The sequence below is a fragment of the Salmo salar genome, chromosome ssa26 (assembly GCF_905237065.1).
Source record: "Salmo salar chromosome ssa26, Ssal_v3.1, whole genome shotgun sequence".
Classification (NCBI taxonomy): domain Eukaryota; kingdom Metazoa; phylum Chordata; class Actinopteri; order Salmoniformes; family Salmonidae; genus Salmo; species Salmo salar.
This window is the reverse complement of record NC_059467.1, coordinates 52,745,799-52,769,044: the sequence shown is the minus strand read 5'-3', so window position 1 is coordinate 52,769,044 and position 23,246 is coordinate 52,745,799. Positions and strand designations below refer to the sequence as shown.

Here is a 23,246-nt window from a genome sequence, read left to right as displayed (position 1 = left end):
TTGAAAGTTTGTACTCAATTTTAATTTACAATGCACGTTACCCCAATATAATCTTATAAAAAAAACGAGCAAGTCTAGCTAAGAGAAAATGCTGCCCAGCAACATTCATACCAAAACAAATATTAATGGAAATATTTAACAAATTTGTCACAATTTTTTTTTTTTTTTTTTACAAAATATTTTTTCTATTGAATTCAGACATTATGTTTTTCAATTTAGTGTGACCTTCTGCTCAACAACAACAACAACAACAACACTGAACAACATGTTGAAGAGAACGGTTTCAATATGCCCGTATTTGCTATCCTCTCTCTCTTACATAAGATATTTCAACAGTGCTCCCACCCACCCTCATGCAAACGGCCTCCATCATGCTGCTTTTAAAAAATCCAAGTTGTAGAAAAACAAAGAAGAAAAGATGCTTCAGAGGTCTTGTTGAGAAAAAGGGAAAAATATTTTTTTTTAAAAGGCCCTGTTTGGTGAGGCTAATACTGGTAGCCTGAGGTACAGAAGTCTACAGCAGCGCTCCAAAAGACACCCTAGATGTTATATAGTGTTGACAAGGCTCTACTCAACAACAACAACAAAAAAAGTAGTGCACTATATAGGGAACAGGGTGCCATTGGGGACGCATCCTGGAGAAGAAAATAAAATTAAAAAAAATATATAAAAAAAATCACAGACACTCAACAGACAACGTTGATCTCCTCTGGGCAAATACACGTCGTTATCCTGACAACATCAGAATATGCCGTTTGTCTTCAGAGAAGACAATCCTACGGTAAAACAATGATGCTCACGATGCTGGATAACATCTCAGTTTGACAACAGAAACATACAACAACACAGAAAAATCAGTGTCTGCCTTTGTATACATTGTGATATCGCGGTGACTGAGCCTGACAGCGTTGGAGACGGAAGCCAACATGCCTCGCTCTGTTCTAGCTAGCCGGGCTAATTAGGAGTTAATTTAGCATCTCCACAACGCCCAGACAGACAGACAGACAGAACAACAACAGGACAATGAGCCATTCTCTATCTCTCTCTCTCCAGGTTTTTAGGGTTTGGTGTTTATGGAGAAAGGCTTAACTTTGATTTAGCGGTAGCCTGTGACGCCATGGCGAAACGTCTGGGAGTTTAATCCCACGGAAGGTGCGTGATAGTCTGGGCTGGGGGCCACGCCTTAAAACGTGAACACAACTCTGTCCCGTATGCATCCCAAATGGCACCCTATTCTGTACTTAGTGAAATTTTTGGACCAGCGCCACATAGGGGGTCAAAACTAGTGCACCATCTAGGGAACAGGGTCCTATTTGAGACGCCGCCTCTGTCTGTCTGGGTCTCTGACTGAAGAGGGCTGGTCTGAGGCCTATGGAACTATGGGTAAATAAATACAGTGGACTAACTGCATCTCAACACAGGCCTGAAACCTAACTCGAGATCGTGCAAAGCTCCCATTTGACGTCGACAACTACACGTCTTGCGCAAAACAAAAACCTGTGTTAAGCGTTTCTGATCTTAAGTTAGGCTTTGGACCCAAAGCCTATCCTACCTCTTTGTATTTAACTCTTGATATTTACATTCCCCTTCTACCCAAAACAGCTCAAAGCAGAAGTAAAGCCATTCGATTAGGACACAAAGAAATATACACACATATATATATATATATATATAAAAAAAAATTATAATAAAAGAAAAAAAAAATATGTACAACGTGTGTATATCTGACGCCGCCAGACATCCAAAATAAAAACAAGCATACATCATTCTGATTAAGTCCAAACGTAGTGAATGTACTGACAATACTAAATGCCAGACGAACCGTTAGCGAGTTCAACAAAGACTCTTTAATAAGGAACAAGAAACCAAAAAGGGATCACATCATCCTAACTAGTGAATAGTTTAATCTTGTGACACAACAGGTCTCTTTTAGAAATGTATCCAAATAGTCCCCCCAAAAACAATTATTATTATTATTTTATTAAAGTGGACAATTCCTGACCTGAAACTCTTTAAAAAAAAATAATAAAATTATAATAATCTCCATCATATGAACCAATCTGAACGCACAAAGAAGACAAGAGTGAAATCTCTCTGACAGTATATATCATCTCTGGGAGGAGAGAAAGGAAGAAACTCCAGTAGGATTATTAAGAAGCTGTGGCGAGCTGTCTATCATCACCCTGGTTGACTCAAAATGGCACCCTATTCCCTATATATAGTGCACTACTTTAGACCAGAGCCCTATGGCACCCTATTCCCTATATATAGTGCACTACTTTAGACCAGAGCCCTATGGCACCCTATTCCCTATATATAGTGCACTACTTTAGACCGGAGCCCTATGGCACCCTATTCCCTATATATAGTGCACTACTTTAGACCGGAGCCCTATGGCACCCTATTCCCTATATATAGTGCACTACTTTAGACCGGAGCCCTATGGCACCCTATTCCCTATATATAGTGCACTACTTTAGACCGGAGCCCTATGGAACCCTATTCCCTATATATAGTGCACTACTTTAGACCAGAGCCCTATGGCACCCTATTCCCTATATATAGTGCACTACTTTAGACCAGAGCCCTATGGGGAAAATAGGGTGCCATTTGGGAAGCACTCTCATGTCCCTGCCCTCTTCTCACTGGCTGCTGTTATTGTTGTTGTTACACGCCCCATTGTTGTTGTTGTTGTGGGCGGGGCTGGCCCCCTCTACGCCTGGCGCTTGGACGTTGTCGGCCAGGTTGTGAGCGTGCTCCAGGAAGAGGTCCTTGAGGACAGACAGCTCCTTGCTGAGCAGCTTGATCTTAGCTTCCAACCTCTCGTTTTCCTCTTTCAGCTCGTTGACGCGTTGCTGCGTGTCCTGGGCCTTCTGTTTAGATCTCATTCTGCTCTTCTTCACCGCCAGGTTATTCCGCTCTCTCCTCTGACGGTACTCGTCACTGTCCTTGTCCCCCGACGTCTTCTTCATCTTACCGGGTGGAGTGGCCTTGCTGCTTCCTCCTCCTCCTCCTCCTCCGGCTGGGGTCACAGGGACTAGCTGGGGTACCTGCTGTAAGCTTCCTCCTGGTGGTGCACTAGCCTGGCTCTGGATCACACTAACAGTCCCTCTGTTTTGCTCCGTGTTTATCTTCTGCTGCGACCCCTCGCTCATTTGGTTCGTATCTGCTGACCACTAGTCTCACTGTGCGTCTGCTATGACTGGCGTGCTGGTTGGGGCGCCACTGTGGATGAATGGGCTCGGCGCTGTCTGGATGAATGGGCCCCGGCGCTGTCTGGATGAATGGGCTCGGCGCTGTCTGGATGAATGGGCTCGGCGCTGTCTGGATGAATGGGCTCGGCGCTGTCTGGATACACTCCTGTACACCGGGGAGTTTTACTGGAGTCTGGAAGGACAACGGAAATATGTTAGTCTTTCACTTTGCCCCGAGAAGAAGGTAAGATACACATGTTGATAGGGATTAATTAATGTAAAAAAAAAATAGGTTACACACAGGTGACAGCTAAGAACATTCTAGACTATGAGCTTTTAGTCAGAGCTACTTGAGTCAGGGTAGTCATGGATACAGCACTTTTAGTCAGACCTACTTGAGTCAGGGATACAGCACTTTTAGTCAGACCTACTTGAGTCAGGGTAGTCAGGGATACAACACTTTTAGTCAGACCTACTTGAGTCAGAGTAGTCATGGATACAGCAGGACTCAACCTCAGTAGCACAACTTGTTTTAATTTAATCTTTATTTAACTAGGCAAGTCAGTTAAGAACAAATTATTATTTACAGTGACGGCCTACCCTGGTCATACAGCCTGGAATCGAACCAGGGTCTGTAGTGACGCCTCTAGCACTGAGACGCAGTGCCTTAGACCGCTGCGCTACACGGGAGTCCCATATCATTTCTATGAATCTTGATTTCACCAGAAATAAAGGTCTTTGTGTAATTGGTCAGCTGTTCAATTAAGATCTGTGTCCTTATCAGTTATGAGAAGAGATGCTAGAACCCCACCATCTCTATTTACAAGTTAAGGACAAGTCTATGGGTCAAAGGTCCCCCCGAAATCAGAAATTCAAAATATGTCCACCTGCAAAAAATCTATGTGGTTAATGGTGTGTGTATATAGATTGTGTATAGGCATGTCTTCCATATGAATCTTCTATCCACCTGCAAAAAAATCGTGATTTGTCCAAATAACCAGTGAGGGAAAAAAATCCAAGCACTGGAACTATTTCTGCTTGTTTGCTATTGGTGCCCATAGTATGAAGACAGATCTATAGTCCCATGTATGTTCACAGTCTTCCACATCAGAGATTACTTTTATTGTAAAACACATTGATGCCAAAAAAAAAAACATATCTAGAATATGTAGCTTTATAATATTGTGTATTACGTATTGACATTAAAATGTTGATGGGAATTTTTGGTGTAAAACAGATGGTTTTGGTTAACCTCTCTTGGGTAAGGGGGCAGTATTTTCACGGCCGGATGCAAAACGTATCCAAATTAAAACGGCCTACTACTCGGGCCCAGGAACTAGAATCTGCGTATTATTAGTAGATTTGATAGAAAACACTGAAGTTTCTAAAACTGTTTGAATGATGTCTGTGAGTATAACAGAACTCAAATGGCAGGCAAAAAACCTGAGAAAAATCCAACAAGGAAGTGGGAAATGTGGTGCTTGTAGTCTTTTCAAGTCACTGCCTATATATATATATATATATATATATATATATAAAAACACACAGTGACTTAGGGGTTCATTGTGCACTTCCAAAGGCTTCCACTAGATGTCAACAGTCTTTAGAACCTAGTTTCAGGCTTTTGCAGTGAACAGAGAGCGAACAAGAAGGCCGGGAAGTTGGTGACTCAGAAATGACATGAGTTTTGTGGCGCGCATTCACGTGATGAGGTAGCTGTGTTCCATAACGTTTTTCAAGACATTGGAATCATCCGGTTGGAATATTATTTAAGTTTTATGTTAAAAAGGCCCTAAAGACTGATGCTATACAAGATTTGACATGTTTCAACGAACGGAAATAATATATTTATATTTTTTTAAACTTTTCATCAAGAAATTTTGGCCGCGCTTCCTACATTTGGAGTAGCTTACTGAACGTGCGAACAACAAGGAGTTATTTGGACATAAACTATGGACATTATCAAACAACATTTATTGTGGACCTGGGATTCCTGGAAGTGCCTTCTGAGGAAGATCATCAAAGGTAAGTGAATATTTCTAATGCTATTTATGATTTTAGATGACTCCAAAATGGCGGGTATCTGTATTGCCTGGTGTATGTTTCTGAGCGCAGGACTCAGATTATTGCAAAGTGTGCTTTTCCCGTGAAGCTTTTTTGAAATCTGTCACAGCGGTTGCATAAAGGAGATGTTCATCTATAATTCTTTGAATAACAGTTTAATATTTTATCAACGTTTACGATGAGTATTTTTGTAAATTGTTGTGCTGATTCACCGGCAGTATTGGAGGCAAATATTTTCTGAACGTCACACGCCAATGTAAAATGCTGTTTTTGGATATAAATATGAACATTATCGAACAAAACATGCATGTATTGTGTAACATGAAGTCCTAGGAGTGTCATCTGATGAAGATCGTCAAAGGTTAGTGCTTAATTTTAGCTGAATTTCTGGTATTTGTGACACCTCTCCTGCTTGGAAAATGGCTGTGTGGTTTTTCTTGTGTTGTACCTGTCCTAACATAATCTAACTTTATGCTTTCGCCGTAAAGCCTTTTTGAAATCGGACAATGTGGTTACATTAAGGAGAAGTGTACCTTTTAAAATGGTGTAAAATAGTCGTATGTTTGAGAACTTTGAATTATGACATTTTGTTGTTTTGAATTTGGCGCTCTGATTTTTCGCTGGCTGTTGAATAGTGTGAACCGTGGGGGGACGGTAGCGCCCCACCTGCCCAAGAGAGGTTAAGCCCCTCCCTCAATTTGCATTAATTCACCAAAACATTTAGCTAGAATCACCAGCATGTTATTCTCCTTGAGGGAATTCACCCACCAAAACATTTAGCTAGAATCACCAGCATGTTATTCTCCTTGAGGGAATTCACCCACCAAAACATTTAGCTAGAATCACCAGCATGTTATTCTCCTTGAGGGAATTCACCCACCAAAACATTTAGCTAGAATCACCAGCATGTTAAAATCCTAGCTAACATCAGTGTGATAAAGTGACACAGGGAGAGAGAGTTGGGTGTATGTGACATGTCTCTCCGTCGGTCCGTTCAGCTGTCTGCTAGTTAGTGTTGCCTGTTGTTGCATCACCTCATACCTCCCTCCGTACATGGCAGATAGTCTTTGTGCTACCGGAGAGAGAGAGAGAGAAAGGGGGAACTCCGTAGCCATGCAGTGGTAAGCAACGGACGTTTTTGGGATTAAAAAAAATAATATTGTGCCGGTGAATTCACTAAACACTAACAAACAACGTTTGACGTGAGACTAACTAGTTAAAGTAGCTAGAATGTTTTATGGAAATACACAAAAAGCTCAATAAGAGAGAGTGAGTGATTTGGCAATAGCAGGAGGCGTGGAGCTTGGCTTGCTAACGCTTTAGTTTGTTAGCTAGCTAGACAACTGGCTAACACAAGCTAGCAGCATTTCCAACAACCCGAAAATAACACCACCTAACGTCAAAAAAAAACCACACACTTTGGACGCACCATCACTATATACTTTGTTGTTTACTAAACAGCGGTGTGATAAACCAAACTAAAGTTTACATTTTTGAGTTGTTGTGTAATTTAGCACGATTGACTTACAGCTTGTGTGATTCCAGTTAGCCTAGCTAGCCAGTTAGCCTAGCTAGCTATACCTTTTCCATAGAAGATGACTTGGAAAACATTGCCAAAAAAAAAAAACCAACGACGTACCTTGTCTGCTTTTTATGTGTCGTCAATTGCCCATCAAAGTATAAAAAGTTAGGAGTAAATGTCCGTTGACCATAAGTTAGTTGATGGAGTCTGTTTTGTTTGTTTAGATCATGTACCTAGAGCTACTCGAAGTATTGCGAAATCCTTTTGACCATGTAGGGAAATCTACCAGCTCAGCCAATCAACGGCGCCGGTGAGGATGGGTGACGCAATAAACTGCTTGATTGATAGGTTGAACAACCAATGGGAGAACGGTGTTTGCACTTTAGTTATTAGGGTTATTTATGTCATATGAAAAATGATGTCATGAGTTCACACAATGAATTAGTTCATTGCTTAATGACCTGTTTCGGGGAAGAGGCGTAAAACTTCCAACATTTGACATGAGTTATTTTTTTAAATTTAGTTCAATTATAAAAAAATAAAAAAATAAATATACAAAATTGCTCTTGATATATCATGTGATAACACAGTTGTGCGTGTAAAGAGCCTGCCATGTGTGATCTCCTTATCTTTGGTGTTGTAGCATCATCTTGGATCATCCACATTGTGCAGCCTATCACACACACACAGATTCTTAAAGTAGCCTTCAACTAAAACTTCAACTAAAACAAATAATTTTCAAATCACGTCGGGAAGCATAGATTCTAGCTTTCTCATTACACACATTCTCTCTCTCTCTCTCTCTCTCTCTCTCTCTCTCTTTCCCTCTCTCTCTTTCCCTCTTTCCCTCTCTCTTTCCCTCTCTCCTTCCTGTTCAGTATATTCCTGTGAACAACAGACCATAAAAGTATATAGTTTTAATACACGTATCAGAGGTAGTGATTAGTTTGGCTAATATGATTGGTCAGAAGTGGTAGACCCATGTGGGACTATTGCCATCTTCACCTGTAAAACCCTTGTAAATCAATCCCAATAGCATATCTCAACATTATAGACTAGCTCTGTGTGACAGACCACTAGGTGGTGCTAGACTATGCCACCACTTGAACTGATGAGGAGCCAAGGGGAACTCCAAAACATATACGCCTTCTTCAATTGAATGAAGATAATCAATCAATAAATAAGGTTTTATTAATAATGTGTCACATCTGATTATACATATTTATCTTTCTTTCTCCTTCCATTTCTCTCTCTCTCTCTCTCTTAGTGAACCTTTTGCACCTGGTATTCCATTTCTGTCATCAGTAACAAGAGCCACCATGGAAATCGAGGCACCGACAGCATCGATGGATCCCAAGTTAAAGGACGGTCTAGTCGTCCGTGCTGGCGAAACGTTTGTAATCGGAGCGGATATTCTGGGGACGCCACTCCCCAGAGTCAAGTGGTTAAAAGACGGGAAAGAAATTGATAAAACTTCCCCGAGAATGGAGGTCGTAAAAACGTTTGAACGCACCGTTCTAACAGTTCTAGATTGCATCAGAATAGATGGTGGACAGTTCGTCCTGAGTCTCAGCAATGTGGCTGGAAAGAAAGACATACCTGTCAATGTTAAAGTTCTCGATAGACCTGGTCCACCTGACGGTCCAATGAAGATAACCGGTGTGACTGCAGAGAAAGCCACGCTTCACTGGAGTCATCCGTTACAAGATGGCGGTGCCAGTGTTTCCCATTACATCATTGAAAAAAGGGTAACCAACCGCGTGTCATGGACTGTAGTCGAACCGGAAACCCAAGCAGTCAGCTACAAAGTGACTAAACTTGTACCTGGCACTGAGTACATCTTCAGAGTTAAAGCGGTGAATAGGTTTGGCACTGGTGAACCTCTTGAATCAGACCCGGTTACTGCATGTTGTCCGTTCAAGCCGCCCAGCGCTCCTTCCACACCTGAAGCAAGTGCTATAACAAGCGACTCAATGGTCCTTACATGGAATCGACCAGAAAACGACGGTGGTTCAGAAATAGATGGCTATATCGTTGAAAAACGTGATAAAGACGGTGTTAGATGGACAAAGTGTAACAAGAGAAGACTTAACGATATCCGGTTCAGATGCACCGGACTCACCGAGGGACATTCCTATGAGTTCAGAGTATCTGCTGAGAATTCTGCTGGTCTCGGAGTGCCAAGTGAGCCAACAGGATATATCAAAGCTTGTGACCCTTTATATCCACCAGGTCCTCCTTACAACCCTAGAGTGACAGACCATTCAACCACAACCGTGTCTATCTCATGGACGAAACCCATCTATGATGGTGGAGCAGCCATCAAAGGATACGTTGTTGAGATGAAGGAAGTAACGGAGGAAGAGTGGACAACCTGTACACCACCAACTGGTGTAGAAGAAACACACTTCACGGTGAAAACACTGAAGGAAAATCGAGAATATAACTTCCACATCTGTGCGATTAACACTGAAGGAGTTGGGGAACCAGCTGATGTCCCAGGGACTGTAGTTACATCCGAAAGACTTGAGGCCCCTGAGATTGAACTAGATTCAGACCTTAGGAAAATGGTGTCAGTTCGGGCGTGTTCAACACTACGTCTGTTTGTCCCATTCAGTGGAAGACCTGAACCTGTAGTCAAGTGGTCCAAGATGGAAGGACCTCTTACTGAGCGTGCACACATTGAGGTCACAAGCACCTACACAGTCCTTGTCATCCACACTGTCAACAGACTCGACACTGGCAAGTATGCTTTGACTCTTGAGAACGTCGGCGGTATGAAGTCTGCTTTCATTAACGTCACAGTGTTGGATTCACCAAGTGCCCCTGAGCACTTTGAAGTCAAGGACATCACCAGAGATTCTGTATCACTATCCTGGGAGCCTCCACTGATTGACGGCGGAGCTGAGATCACACATTACATCGTGGAGAAAAGAGAAGCTCAAAGACGGGCTTTTACCAGTGTTTCAGATAACTGTGGAAGAAATAGAATGAAGATCGACAACCTTATAGAAGGGGGACTTTACTATTTCCGTGTACTAGCTGTTAATGAGCTCGGTGTGGGTTTGCCAGCAGAAACACCAGAACCAATCAAGGTATCACAAGCTCCTTTGCCTCCTGGTAAAGTTACCGTTGTAGATGTTACTCACGACAGCGTGAGTCTGTCATGGGAAAAGCCTGACGATGACGGTGGTAACAGAATCAAATGCTACGTAGTGGAAATGCAAACCAAGAGCGATGACAAATGGACTGTGTGTTCTGAGATAAGGGGATTGAGATCAACTATTGATGGGCTCTTAACAGGTGAGGAATATTCATTTAGGATTAGTGCAGTCAATGAAACAGGCAAGAGTGAACCCAAGCTACTGGCAGAGGCTGTCGTAGTAAACGACGACACAATGGAACCTATCATAGATCTAATGTGCAACTCATTCAGTGTCAAGGCAGGAGACGATCTGAAAATCGATGTTCCATTTAGAGGCAGAACTGAACCTGAGGTTTCATGGAAGAAAGATGGTGTTGAATTGAAGGAGACAACCAAGGTTAGCTTTCTTACATCTAATAACTCATCAAAAATCACTATCAGAAACACAACGCGGGAGGAATCGGGGAACTATGAGATCACCTTAACCAACACAGTTGGTAGAAAATCAGCCATAATAGCTGTTACCATCTTGGATAAACCTGGCCCTCCTGGTGCAATCAAGGTAGATGAAGTCAACGCTGACTATATTTCACTGTCTTGGGATCCCCCACTCTACGATGGAGGATGTCCAATCAGCAACTACGTAGTAGAGAAGAGAGATACTACCACTACAACATGGAAGACTGTTTCAGCCACAGTTGCCAGAACATCTATTAAAGTTCCTCGTTTGACACAAGGCACTGAATATCAGTTCCGTATTGCAGCTGAAAACCGCTACGGCGTCAGCCGTGCTGTGGAGTCCGCTTCAGTTGTTGCACAGTACCCCTTCGAGACACCTGGTCCTCCCACTACCCTCCATGTTGCTCAAGCTACAAAGTCCTTCATGTTGGTTACGTGGAATGAACCGGCCAGTGACGGTGGAAGTCCAATCATCGGCTATCACCTGGAAATGAAGGACTATAGCAGTATTCGCTGGACAAAGACTAACAGAGGACGTCTCATTGCTGAAACAGAATTTAAAGTGAATGGCGTTGAGGAAAGCTTGCAGTATGAATTCCGTGTTTCTGCTGAGAATATCGCTGGCGTTGGACCGTACAGCAAAGCCACTGAGCCTATAGCTGCGAGAGATCCATGTGATCCTCCTGCTAACCTTACAGTTACGGACATCACAAGGACTTCAATTTCTCTTACTTGGTCCAAGCCGGAGAATGACGGTGGAGCCAAGGTGACTGGATACATTGTTGAACACAGGGAACTGCCAGATGGTTGTTGGTTGAAGTGCAATTTCACCAATCTCCAGGAAACTTGCTATGACATCGAAGGCCTTACGGAGGATATTCAATATGACTTCCGTGTCATTGCAAAGAACTCTGCTGGAGTACTCAGTGAGCCATCACAATGTACAGGTGGCATCACAGTCAAGGATAACGTGGTTCTACCTCGTATTGTCTTGGATAACAAGTATAAGAAATTAGTCATTGTCAAAGCTGGAGATGTTTTGAGAATCGATGCAGATATTTCTGGGTGCCCACGTCCAGTCATTTCATGGTCAAAGGATGGTGAAAGGATTGAGGTCAAGGCAAGAATAGAGATCACTTCAACACACGCTACCACCACATTACTAGTCAGAGACACTATTCGAAGAGACTCGGGTCAGTACACTGTAACAGTGCAGAACGTTGCTGGTACAAGATCCCTGTCTGTAAACTGTAAGGTTCTTGACCGCCCTGGACCATCCACTGGGCCATTGGATGTGACTGGTCTGACCGCAGAGAAATGCACTTTGACCTGGGGACCACCTCAAGAAAATGGTGGTGCAGAAATCATACGCTATATAGTTGAGAAATGTGAAACCAGTCGTGTCACCTGGACTTCAGTATATGAAGACGTGAAGGCTACAACATGCAAGGTCACCAGTCTGCGTAAAGGAAATGAATACATCTTCAGAGTAAAGGCAGTGAATGAATATGGAGAAGGCGAAGCCTTGGAGAGTGAGCCAACCAAGGCCACAGATCCATTCACTGTCCCCGCTGCACCAACAGATGTTGAAATCACCTGTGTAACAAGTGAGACGATGACAATCTGCTGGAAAAGACCTGAGTCCGATGGAGGAAGCAGCATTTCTGGCTATGTTATTGAAAAACGAGAGAAATCTGGATTGCGCTGGGTACAGGTGAACACAAAGCCTGTGAATGACCTTAGGGTCAAGGCATCCAATCTCTGTGAGGGATGTGAGTATGAGTACAGAGTCTATGCAGAAAATGTTGCAGGCTTGAGTCCCCCAAGTATTCCTTGCAAACTGACAAAAGCGGAGGATCCACAATTCCTGCCATCACCACCAGCTAAACCCAAAGTCATTGACTCAACCAAGACTTCTGTAACTCTTTCATGGAATAAGCCATTGTTTGATGGGGGAGCTGCTGTAACAGGATACTGTGTTGAATATAAGAGAACAGATGAAGAGGACTGGTGCGTCGGTGTTTCAAACACAGAGAACACTGAATTCACTGTCGTTGGATTGACATCTGGAGCAGAATATGTATTTGTTGTCAAATCCATCAACAAGATTGGTGTCAGTGAGCCAAGCCTTCCTACTGATCCACAAGCAGCTGAGGACAGAGAAGAGGAACCACAGTTTAATATCAGCAATGAGATGCGAAAGACTCTTCTTGTAAAGGACGGCAGTTCATTCACCTTAACTGTGCCATTCAGGGGCAAGCCTGTTCCTAACGTTATGTGGGACAAGGCAGATGTTGACCTGAGAGTTAGGGCCAGTATTCATACCACTGATACCGTCACGTCTATCACAGTGGAACAAGCAACAAGAGATGACTCTGGAAAATATACAGTGACTTTACAAAACGTTGCTGGAAAAGTCACATGTACATTAAATGTCAGGGTTCTTGACTCTCCTGGTCCACCGTGCCGTGTTGGGGTCAAGGATGTTACTAAGAGCTCTGCAACAGTTGCCTGGGATACCCCAGAAAACGAAGGTGGTGCTGCTGTCACCAACTACCTTGTTGATATTCGTGAGGTGAGCAACAAGGGATGGACCAGAGTCACAGATTCATGTCCTCGTCTGACCTACAGAGTGTCAGACCTACAAGAGGGAGGAGTGTACTACTTCAGAGTCACTGGTGAAAACCAGTATGGAATCGGCTTGCCAGCTGAGACCAAACATGGAGCAATGATTACAGACAAGAGTGACCCGAAGCCACTGGCCAAGCCAGTCAAGGACGACACAATAGAACCCATCATAGATCTATTGAGCAACTCATACAGTGTCAAGGCAGGAGACGACCTGAAGATTGATGTTCCGTTCAAGGGCAGACCTGAACCTGAGGTTTCATGGAAGAAAGATGGTGCTGAATTGAAAGAGACAACAAGGGTTAGCTTTCTTACATCTAATAACTCATCAAAAATCACTATCAGAAACACAACGCGGGAGGAATCGGGGAACTATGAGATCACCTTAACCAACACAGTTGGTAGAAAATCAGCCATGATAGCTGTTACCATCTTGGATAAACCTGGCCCTCCTGGTGCAATCAAGGTAGATGAAGTCAACGCTGACTATATTTCACTGTCTTGGGATCCCCCACTCTACGATGGAGGATGTCCAATCAGCAACTACGTAGTAGAGAAGAGAGATACTACCAGTACAACATGGAAGACTGTTTCAGCCACAGTTGCCAGAACATCTATTAAAGTTCCTCGTTTGACACAAGGCACTGAATATCAGTTCCGTATTGCAGCTGAAAACCGCTACGGCGTCAGCCGTGCTGTAGAGTCCGCTTCAGTTGTTGCACAGTACCCCTTCGAGACACCTGGTCCTCCCACTACCCTCCATGTTGCTCAAGCTACAAAGTCCTTCATGTTGGTTACGTGGAATGAACCGGCCAGTGACGGTGGAAGTCCAATCATCGGCTATCACCTGGAAATGAAGGACTATAGCAGTATTCGCTGGACAAAGACTAACAGAGGACGTCTCATTGCTGAAACAGAATTTAAAGTGAATGGCGTTGAGGAAAGCTTGCAGTATGAATTCCGTGTTTCTGCTGAGAATATCGCTGGCGTTGGACCGTACAGCAAAGCCACTGAGCCTATAGCTGCGAGAGATCCATGTGATCCTCCTGCTAACCTTACAGTTACGGACATCACAAGGACTTCAATTTCTCTTACTTGGTCCAAGCCGGAGAATGACGGTGGAGCCAAGGTGACTGGATACATTGTTGAACACAGGGAACTGCCAGATGGTTGTTGGTTGAAGTGCAATTTCACCAATCTCCAGGAAACTTGCTATGACATCGAAGGCCTTACGGAGGATATTCAATATGACTTCCGTGTCATTGCAAAGAACTCTGCTGGAGTACTCAGTGAGCCATCACAATGTACAGGTGGCATCACAGTCAAGGATAACGTGGTTCTACCTCGTATTGTCTTGGATAACAAGTATAAGAAATTAGTCATTGTCAAAGCTGGAGATGTTTTGAGAATCGATGCAGATATTTCTGGGTGCCCACGTCCAGTCATTTCATGGTCAAAGGATGGTGAAAGGATTGAGGTCAAGGCAAGAATAGAGATCACTTCAACACACGCTACCACCACATTACTAGTCAGAGACACTATTCGAAGAGACTCGGGTCAGTACACTGTAACAGTGCAGAACGTTGCTGGTACAAGATCCCTGTCTGTAAACTGTAAGGTTCTTGACCGCCCTGGACCATCCACTGGGCCATTGGATGTGACTGGTCTGACCGCAGAGAAATGCACTTTGACCTGGGGACCACCTCAAGAAAATGGTGGTGCAGAAATTCTGCGCTATATAGTTGAGAAATGTGAAACCAGTCGTGTCACCTGGACTTCAGTATATGAAGACGTGAAGGCTACAACATGCAAGGTCACCAGTCTGCGTAAAGGAAATGAATACATCTTCAGAGTAAAGGCAGTGAATGAATATGGAGAAGGCGAAGCCTTGGAGAGTGAGCCAACCAAGGCCACAGATCCATTCACTGTCCCCGCTGCACCAACAGATGTTGAAATCACCTGTGTAACAAGTGAGACGATGACAATCTGCTGGAAAAGACCTGAGTCCGATGGAGGAGGCAGCATTTCTGGCTATGTTATTGAAAAACGAGAGAAATCTGGATTGCGCTGGGTACAGGTGAACACAAAGCCTGTGAATGACCTTAGGGTCAAGGCATCCAATCTCTGTGAGGGATGTGAGTATGAGTACAGAGTCTATGCAGAAAATGTTGCAGGCTTGAGTCCCCCAAGTATTCCTTGCAAACTGACAAAAGCGGAGGATCCACAATTCCTGCCATCACCACCAGCTAAACCCAAAGTCATTGACTCAACCAAGACTTCTGTAACTCTTTCATGGAATAAGCCATTGTTTGATGGGGGAGCTGCTGTAACAGGATACTGTGTTGAATATAAGAGAACAGATGAAGAGGACTGGTGCGTCGGTGTTTCAAACACAGAGAACACTGAATTCACTGTCGTTGGATTGACATCTGGAGCAGAATATGTATTTGTTGTCAAATCCATCAACAAGATTGGTGTCAGTGAGCCAAGCCTTCCTACTGATCCACAAGCAGCTGAGGACAGAGAAGAGGAACCACAGTTTAATATCAGCAATGAGATGCGAAAGACTCTTCTTGTAAAGGACGGCAGTTCATTCACCTTAACTGTGCCATTCAGGGGCAAGCCTGTTCCTAACGTTATGTGGGACAAGGCAGATGTTGACCTGAGAGTTAGGGCCAGTATTCATACCACTGATACCGTCACGTCTATCACAGTGGAACAAGCAACAAGAGATGACTCTGGAAAATATACAGTGACTTTACAAAACGTTGCTGGAAAAGTCACATGTACATTAAATGTCAGGGTTCTTGACTCTCCTGGTCCACCGTGCCGTGTTGGGGTCAAGGATGTTACCAAGAGCTCTGCAACAGTTGCCTGGGATACCCCAGAAAACGAAGGTGGTGCTGCTGTCACCAACTACCTTGTTGATATTCGTGAGGTGAGCAACAAGGGATGGACCAGAGTCACAGATTCATGTCCTCGTCTGACCTACAGAGTGTCAGACCTACAAGAGGGAGGAGTGTACTACTTCAGAGTCACTGGTGAAAACCAGTATGGAATCGGCTTGCCAGCTGAGACCAAACATGGAGCAATGATTACAGACAAGAGTGACCCGAAGCCACTGGCCAAGCCAGTAAAGGACGACACAATAGAACCCATCATAGATCTATTGAGCAACTCATACAGTGTCAAGGCAGGAGACGACCTGAAGATTGATGTTCCGTTCAAGGGCAGACCTGAACCTGAGGTTTCATGGAAGAAAGATGGTGTTGAATTGAAGGAGACAACCAAGGTTAGCTTTCTTACATCTAATAACTCATCAAAAATCACTATCAGAAACACAACGCGGGAGGAATCGGGGAACTATGAGATCACCTTAACCAACACAGTTGGTAGAAAATCAGCCATAATAGCTGTTACCATCTTGGATAAACCTGGCCCTCCTGGTGCAATCAAGGTAGATGAAGTCAACGCTGACTATATTTCACTGTCTTGGGATCCCCCACTCTACGATGGAGGATGTCCAATCAGCAACTACGTAGTAGAGAAGAGAGATACTACCACTACAACATGGAAGACTGTTTCAGCCACAGTTGCCAGAACATCTATTAAAGTTCCTCGTTTGACACAAGGCACTGAATATCAGTTCCGTATTGCAGCTGAAAACCGCTACGGCGTCAGCCGTGCTGTGGAGTCCGCTTCAGTTGTTGCACAGTACCCCTTCGAGACACCTGGTCCTCCCACTACCCTCCATGTTGCTCAAGCTACAAAGTCCTTCATGTTGGTTACGTGGAATGAACCGGCCAGTGATGGTGGAAGTCCAATCATCGGCTATCACCTGGAAATGAAGGACTATAGCAGTATTCGCTGGACAAAGACTAATAGAGGACGTCTCATTGCTGAAACAGAATTTAAAGTGAATGGCGTTGAGGAAAGCTTGCAGTATGAATTCCGTGTTTCTGCTGAGAATATCGCTGGCGTTGGACCGTACAGCAAAGCCACTGAGCCTATAGCTGCGAGAGATCCATGTGATCCTCCTGCTAACCTTACAGTTACGGACATCACAAGGACTTCAATTTCTCTTACTTGGTCCAAGCCGGAGAATGACGGTGGAGCCAAGGTGACTGGATACATTGTTGAACACAGGGAACTGCCAGATGGTTGTTGGTTGAAGTGCAATTTCACCAATCTCCAGGAAACTTGCTATGACATCGAAGGCCTTACGGAGGATATTCAATATGACTTCCGTGTCATTGCAAAGAACTCTGCTGGAGTACTCAGTGAGCCATCACAATGTACAGGTGGCATCACAGTCAAGGATAACGTGGTTCTACCTCGTATTGTCTTGGATAACAAGTATAAGAAATTAGTCATTGTCAAAGCTGGAGATGTTTTGAGAATCGATGCAGATATTTCTGGGTGCCCACGTCCAGTCATTTCATGGTCAAAGGATGGTGAAAGGATTGAGGTCAAGGCAAGAATAGAGATCACTTCAACACACGCTACCACCACATTACTAGTCAGAGACACTATTCGAAGAGACTCGGGTCAGTACACTGTAACAGTGCAGAACGTTGCTGGTACAAGATCCCTGTCTGTAAACTGTAAGGTTCTTGACCGCCCTGGACCATCCACTGGGCCATTGGATGTGACTGGTCTGACCGCAGAGAAATGCACTTTGACCTGGGGACCACCTCAAGAAAATGGTGGTGCAGAAATCATACGCTATATAGTTGAGAAATGTGAAACCAGTCGTGTCACCTGGACTTCAGTATATGAAGACGTGAAGGCTACAACATGCAAGGTCACCAGTCTGCGTAAAGGAAATGAATACATCTTCAGAGTAAAGGCAGTGAATGAATATGGAGAAGGCGAAGCCTTGGAGAGTGAGCCAACCAAGGCCACAGATCCATTCACTGTCCCCGCTGCACCAACAGATGTTGAAATCACCTGTGTAACAAGTGAGACGATGACAATCTGCTGGAAAAGACCTGAGTCCGATGGAGGAAGCAGCATTTCTGGCTATGTTATTGAAAAACGAGAGAAATCTGGATTGCGCTGGGTACAGGTGAACACAAAGCCTGTGAATGACCTTAGGGTCAAGGCATCCAATCTCTGTGAGGGATGTGAGTATGAGTACAGAGTCTATGCAGAAAATGTTGCAGGCTTGAGTCCCCCAAGTATTCCTTGCAAACTGACAAAAGCGGAGGATCCACAATTCCTGCCATCACCACCAGCTAAACCCAAAGTCATTGACTCAACCAAGACTTCTGTAACTCTTTCATGGAATAAGCCATTGTTTGATGGGGGAGCTGCTGTAACAGGATACTGTGTTGAATATAAGAGAACAGATGAAGAGGACTGGTGCGTCGGTGTTTCAAACACAGAGAACACTGAATTCACTGTCGTTGGATTGACATCTGGAGCAGAATATGTATTTGTTGTCAAATCCATCAACAAGATTGGTGTCAGTGAGCCAAGCCTTCCTACTGATCCACAAGCAGCTGAGGACAGAGAAGAGGAACCACAGTTTAATATCAGCAATGAGATGCGAAAGACTCTTCTTGTAAAGGACGGCAGTTCATTCACCTTAACTGTGCCATTCAGGGGCAAGCCTGTTCCTAACGTTATGTGGGACAAGGCAGATGTTGACCTGAGAGTTAGGGCCAGTATTCATACCACTGATACCGTCACGTCTATCACAGTGGAACAAGCAACAAGAGATGACTCTGGAAAATATACAGTGACTTTACAAAACGTTGCTGGAAAAGTCACATGTACATTAAATGTCAGGGTTCTTGACTCTCCTGGTCCACCGTGCCGTGTTGGGGTCAAGGATGTTACCAAGAGCTCTGCAACAGTTGCCTGGGATACCCCAGAAAACGAAGGTGGTGCTGCTGTCACCAACTACCTTGTTGATATTCGTGAGGTGAGCAACAAGGGATGGACCAGAGTCACAGATTCATGTCCTCGTCTGACCTACAGAGTGTCAGACCTACAAGAGGGAGGAGTGTACTACTTCAGAGTCACTGGTGAAAACCAGTATGGAATCGGCTTGCCAGCTGAGACCAAATATGGAGCAATGATTACAGGTATGCTTGAACGGAAGATCCAAATGTAAGCTTTACAATATATATTTTTCTAATTTCATTTTAGTATTTTATTTTTTTTAAACGGTCGTTTTTTCCCCCCCCTTGATTTCAGAAAAACCCAGCCCACCACAAACCATCGAAGTCACCGAGATCACCAAGGAAAGTGTGTCCCTGTCATGGACCAAACCTGAGAATGACGGCGGAAGCAGAATCACCAGTTATCGGGTCGACGCTCTCGAGAAGGGTCAGGATAAATGGGTGAAGTGTGGCGTCACCAAGACCGTCCACTTTGTGGTGTACGACCTGAAGGAAGCTACTCAGTACTTTTTCAGAGTTCGTGCTGAAAACCACGCTGGATTCAGTGACCCTACTGAAATGGCTCTCTCTGTGTTAGTTAAAGGGCAACTTGGTGAGTTGTTGCCCAGTCCTTCATTTACAGTTACTAAGGGTAGAGAATTGCTGAGTATAACCCAAGATAGATGGTTTACTACATTCATAACCCACGATAGATAGTTTACTACATTCATAACCCAAGATAGATAGTTTACTACATTCTGGAAAAAACAAATTCTTACATGTAGATTGTTTCATTTTGATCTGATATCCTCAATGAAATAACAAGTCTTCATCTATCTTTCAACAGAACCTCCTGAGATGAACATGAACAAGTTCCCTGACAATATAGTCTACGTCAGAGCAGGATCAAATCTGAAATGCCAGATCCCACTTACCGGGAAACCTGCGCCAAAGATTTCTCTTTCAAAGGACGATGTTGTGTTGAAGTCAACGATGAGATTCAACTCTGAAGTAACTTCTGAATATCTTATCATCAGTCTTCGTGAGAGCACCGCTACTGATTCGGGAAGGTACGACATATGTGCCTCCAACGCCAGCGGAGCTTCCAGGTCTTTTGTGACCATTGTGGTCCTGGATAGACCCAGCGCCCCAGTCGGTCCTATTGGAATGTCTGAAGTGACAGAGGACAGTGTGAGTCTGACTTGGCTTCCTCCTCGTTATGACGGCGGAAGCCCCGTCACAAACTACATAATAATGAAACGAGAAACGAGAAACGCCGACTGGACTGAAGTCTCCTCAGTCGTTGTGAAATGCACAATGAAAATCATGAAGCTCATAACGGGACTGGAGTACCAGTTCAGGATCAGGGCTGAAAATCGCTACGGCATCAGTGAGTACATCGACTCTGCAACCGTCAAAGTGGATCTTAACTACAGTAAGTTATATACTACTCTATTCATGTTTTATGTTTGTATTGTATATACATGTGTATATGTAACATATATATACTTGTGACAGACCACTAGGGGGCGCTGTACTATGACACCCCTTGAACTGATAACGAATACCTGACAACGTGTTATTGTACAGGGTAAAAGTAACATACTTAGATTAATTTCTAAATGTTATTTTCGTCCGTCTACAGCCGTTCCCGAAGCTCCGTCACCTCCGATCGTAACGTCTGTAACCGGAGAAAGCATCACCGTCGCCTGGACGGAGCCGAACTGGAACGGAGGAAGACCAGTAGTCGGATATCATCTTCAGATGAAGGATAAGAACAGCATCCTGTGGCAGACGGTTAACAAAACCGTTATCCGCGCCGCGCACTTCAAAGTGACGAACGTCATCGTCGCTGGTCTCATCTACGAGTTCAAGGTGGCAGCAGAAAACGCAGCTGGGTGCAGTCCCCTCAGCAAGATCTCAGACGCTGTACTGGCGATTGATGCTTGCGGTAAGGAGACTTGGTTACTTTCAGTAGTGGTTTGTCCATCACATTTTATTTATCGCCTAGTGGTTTGTCCATCACATTTATTTATCACCTAGTGGTTGTCCATCACAGTGTGGCGTAGTCAGCGGGATTGAGTTATATCTATTTATCATTAAAACCTCACGTTACACTTCCTTTATAATTAAAAAAAATAATAATTCTCCCAATATCACTGTGTACTTCCTTTAAACTTTCTATGTATTAACAATATCACTGTGTACTTCCTTTAAACTTTCTATGTATTAACAATATCACTGTGTACTTCCTTTAAACTTTCGATGTATTAACAATATCACTGTGTACTTCCTTTAAACTTTCTATGTATTAACAATATCACTGTGTACTTCCTTTAAACTTTCTATGTATTAACAATATCACTGTGTACTTCCTTTAAACTTTCTATGTATTAACAATATCACTGTGTACTTCCTTTAAACTTTCTATGTAACAACAACTGTATCTGAACCTCTAAATCTTTGTTGTCGTTGTTGCAGAGCCTCCAACCAACGTCCGGATCACTCACATCAGAAAGTCTTCCATCAGACTTGAATGGTTGAAACCTTCTTACGACGGTGGTAGCAAGGTCACAGGTTACCTGATTGAGAAGAAAGAGGGCGAAAGAGACAGGTGGACGAAGGTCAACCTCACCAACGTTTCTGACACACACTATACGGTTACAGAGCTGAACGAGGGTGTGGTTTATGAATTCAGAGTCGCGGCGAAAAATGCAGCTGGATCGGTCAGCGATCCGTCCGTCACTGCCGGCCCGGCGATGTGTGTGGACACGGACGATTAGATTTGGGAGGTTTTATATATTTTGTTGAAATAGTTGATTTGTGTTAATTGTCAGAGGCTGTTCTTGTATTGTCGTGAAAGTGGTTGAAGTCGTTAAAATTACAGTTGGTTTTTCTTTAAAAGTTGAGATAAAAAAAATAATAATTAGTGTGGTTACTGAAATAGCTATATTTTTTGATTGGTAGAAGATATTTCTGTTTTGATAGCTGATTTTAAATAGCAGAGAAGATTTGATGTGCTCCTATTATTGTCTGACTTGTTGTGGTCAAAATAGTTGATTTGTGTGTGAAATCACAGTGTTTTTACAGTGGATAAAATGTTGGACGTTGTCACTTGTTTATTAATGTTTTTGGACTAGAGTGTGAGTTTTACAAGGTTGAAGAAATCTCATGAAAAACATATTGTCAGCCATGTGGACTGTTTGCACATTTTTCACATTTGATTGGTGTTGATAGCTTTAACGGTTTAAGAGAAGAAATCAAAAGGCAGAAGTGTGTCAGATAATGGTAGTGGTGTTGCCTCTACTCTCTCGGCAGGTAGCCATGTGGTTAGAGTGGAGGGGCGGCAGGGTAGCCTAGTGGTTAGAGTGGAGGGGCGGCAGGGTAGCCTAGTGGATAGAGTGGAGGGGCGGCAGGGTAGCCTGGTGGTTAGAGTGGAGGGGCGGCAGGGTAGCCTGGTGGTTAGAGTGGAGGGGAGGCAGGTAGCCTAGTGGTTAGAGTGGAGGGGAGGCAGGTAGCCTAGTGGTTAGAGTGGAGGGGAGGCAGGTAGCCTAGTGGTTAGAGTGGAGGGGAGGCAGGTAGCCTAGTGGTTAGAGTGGAGGGGAGGCAGGTAGTCTAGTGGTTGGAGTGGAGGGGAGGCAGGTAGCCTAGTGGTTAGAGTGGGGGGCGGCAGGTAGCCTAGTGGTTAGAGTGGAGGGGCGGCAGGTAGCCTAGTGGTTAGAGTGGAGGGGCGGCAGGGTAGCCTAGTGGTTAGAGTGGAGGGGCGGCAGGTAGCCTAGTGGTTAGAGTGGAGGGGCGGCAGGTAACCTAGTGGTTAGAGTGGAGGGGCGGCAGGTAGCCTAGTGGTTAGAGTGGAGGGGCGGCAGGTAGCCTAGTGGTTAGAGTGGAGGGGCGGCAGGTAGCCTAGTGGTTAGAGTGGAGGGGCGGCAGGTAGCCTAGTGGTTAGAGTGGAGGGGAGGCAGGTAGCCTAGTGGTTAGAGTGGAGGGGCGGCAGGTAGCCTAGTGGTTAGAGTGGAGTGGAGGGGAGGCAGGTAGCCTAGTGGTTAGAGTGGAGGGGCGGCAGGTAGCCTAGTGGTTAGAGTGGAGGGGAGGCAGGTAGCCTAGTGGTTAGAGTGGAGGGGCGGCAGGTAGCCTAGTGGTTAGAGTGGAGGGGAGGCAGGTAGCCTAGTGGTTAGAGTGGAGGGGCGGCAGGTAGCCTAGTGGTTAGAGTGGAGGGGAGGCAGGTAGCCTAGTGGTTAGAGTGGAGGGGCGGCAGGTAGCCTAGTGGTTAGAGTGGAGGGGCGGCAGGGTAGCCTAGTGGTTAGAGTGGAGGGGCGGCAGGGTAGCCTGGTGGTTAGAGTGGAGGG

At 44.4% G+C, this 23,246-nt stretch overlaps 2 protein-coding genes across 3 annotated transcripts; one reads left to right on the top strand and one right to left on the bottom strand.

The window, feature by feature from the left end:
- Positions 1–7,066, bottom strand: LOC106588039 (CCAAT/enhancer-binding protein gamma). 2 transcript variants are annotated; one of them, XM_014176705.2, is made up of 2 exons: positions 6,787–7,066; positions 1–3,387 (listed from the first exon to the last, which is right to left on the bottom strand). In XM_014176705.2, exon 2 carries the CDS (start codon positions 3,153–3,155, stop codon positions 2,643–2,645), a length of 513 nt encoding a protein of 170 aa, XP_014032180.1. In that variant the 5' UTR covers positions 3,156–3,387; positions 6,787–7,066; the 3' UTR covers positions 1–2,642. The 2 variants fall into 2 exon arrangements, with proteins under 2 accessions (XP_014032180.1, XP_014032179.1); XM_014176704.2 differs by having other exon boundaries at positions 6,898–7,065.
- On the top strand, positions 6,257–22,011 carry LOC106588037 (titin). The gene is made up of 6 exons (XM_045708958.1): positions 6,257–6,379; positions 8,048–19,104; positions 19,217–19,513; positions 19,748–20,335; positions 20,546–20,851; positions 21,382–22,011. The coding sequence occupies exons 1-6, from the start codon at positions 6,312–6,314 to the stop codon at positions 21,681–21,683; spliced, it is 12,618 nt and encodes a 4,205-aa protein (XP_045564914.1). The 5' UTR covers positions 6,257–6,311; the 3' UTR covers positions 21,684–22,011.
- Positions 22,012–23,246: the final 1,235 nt, after the last annotated feature.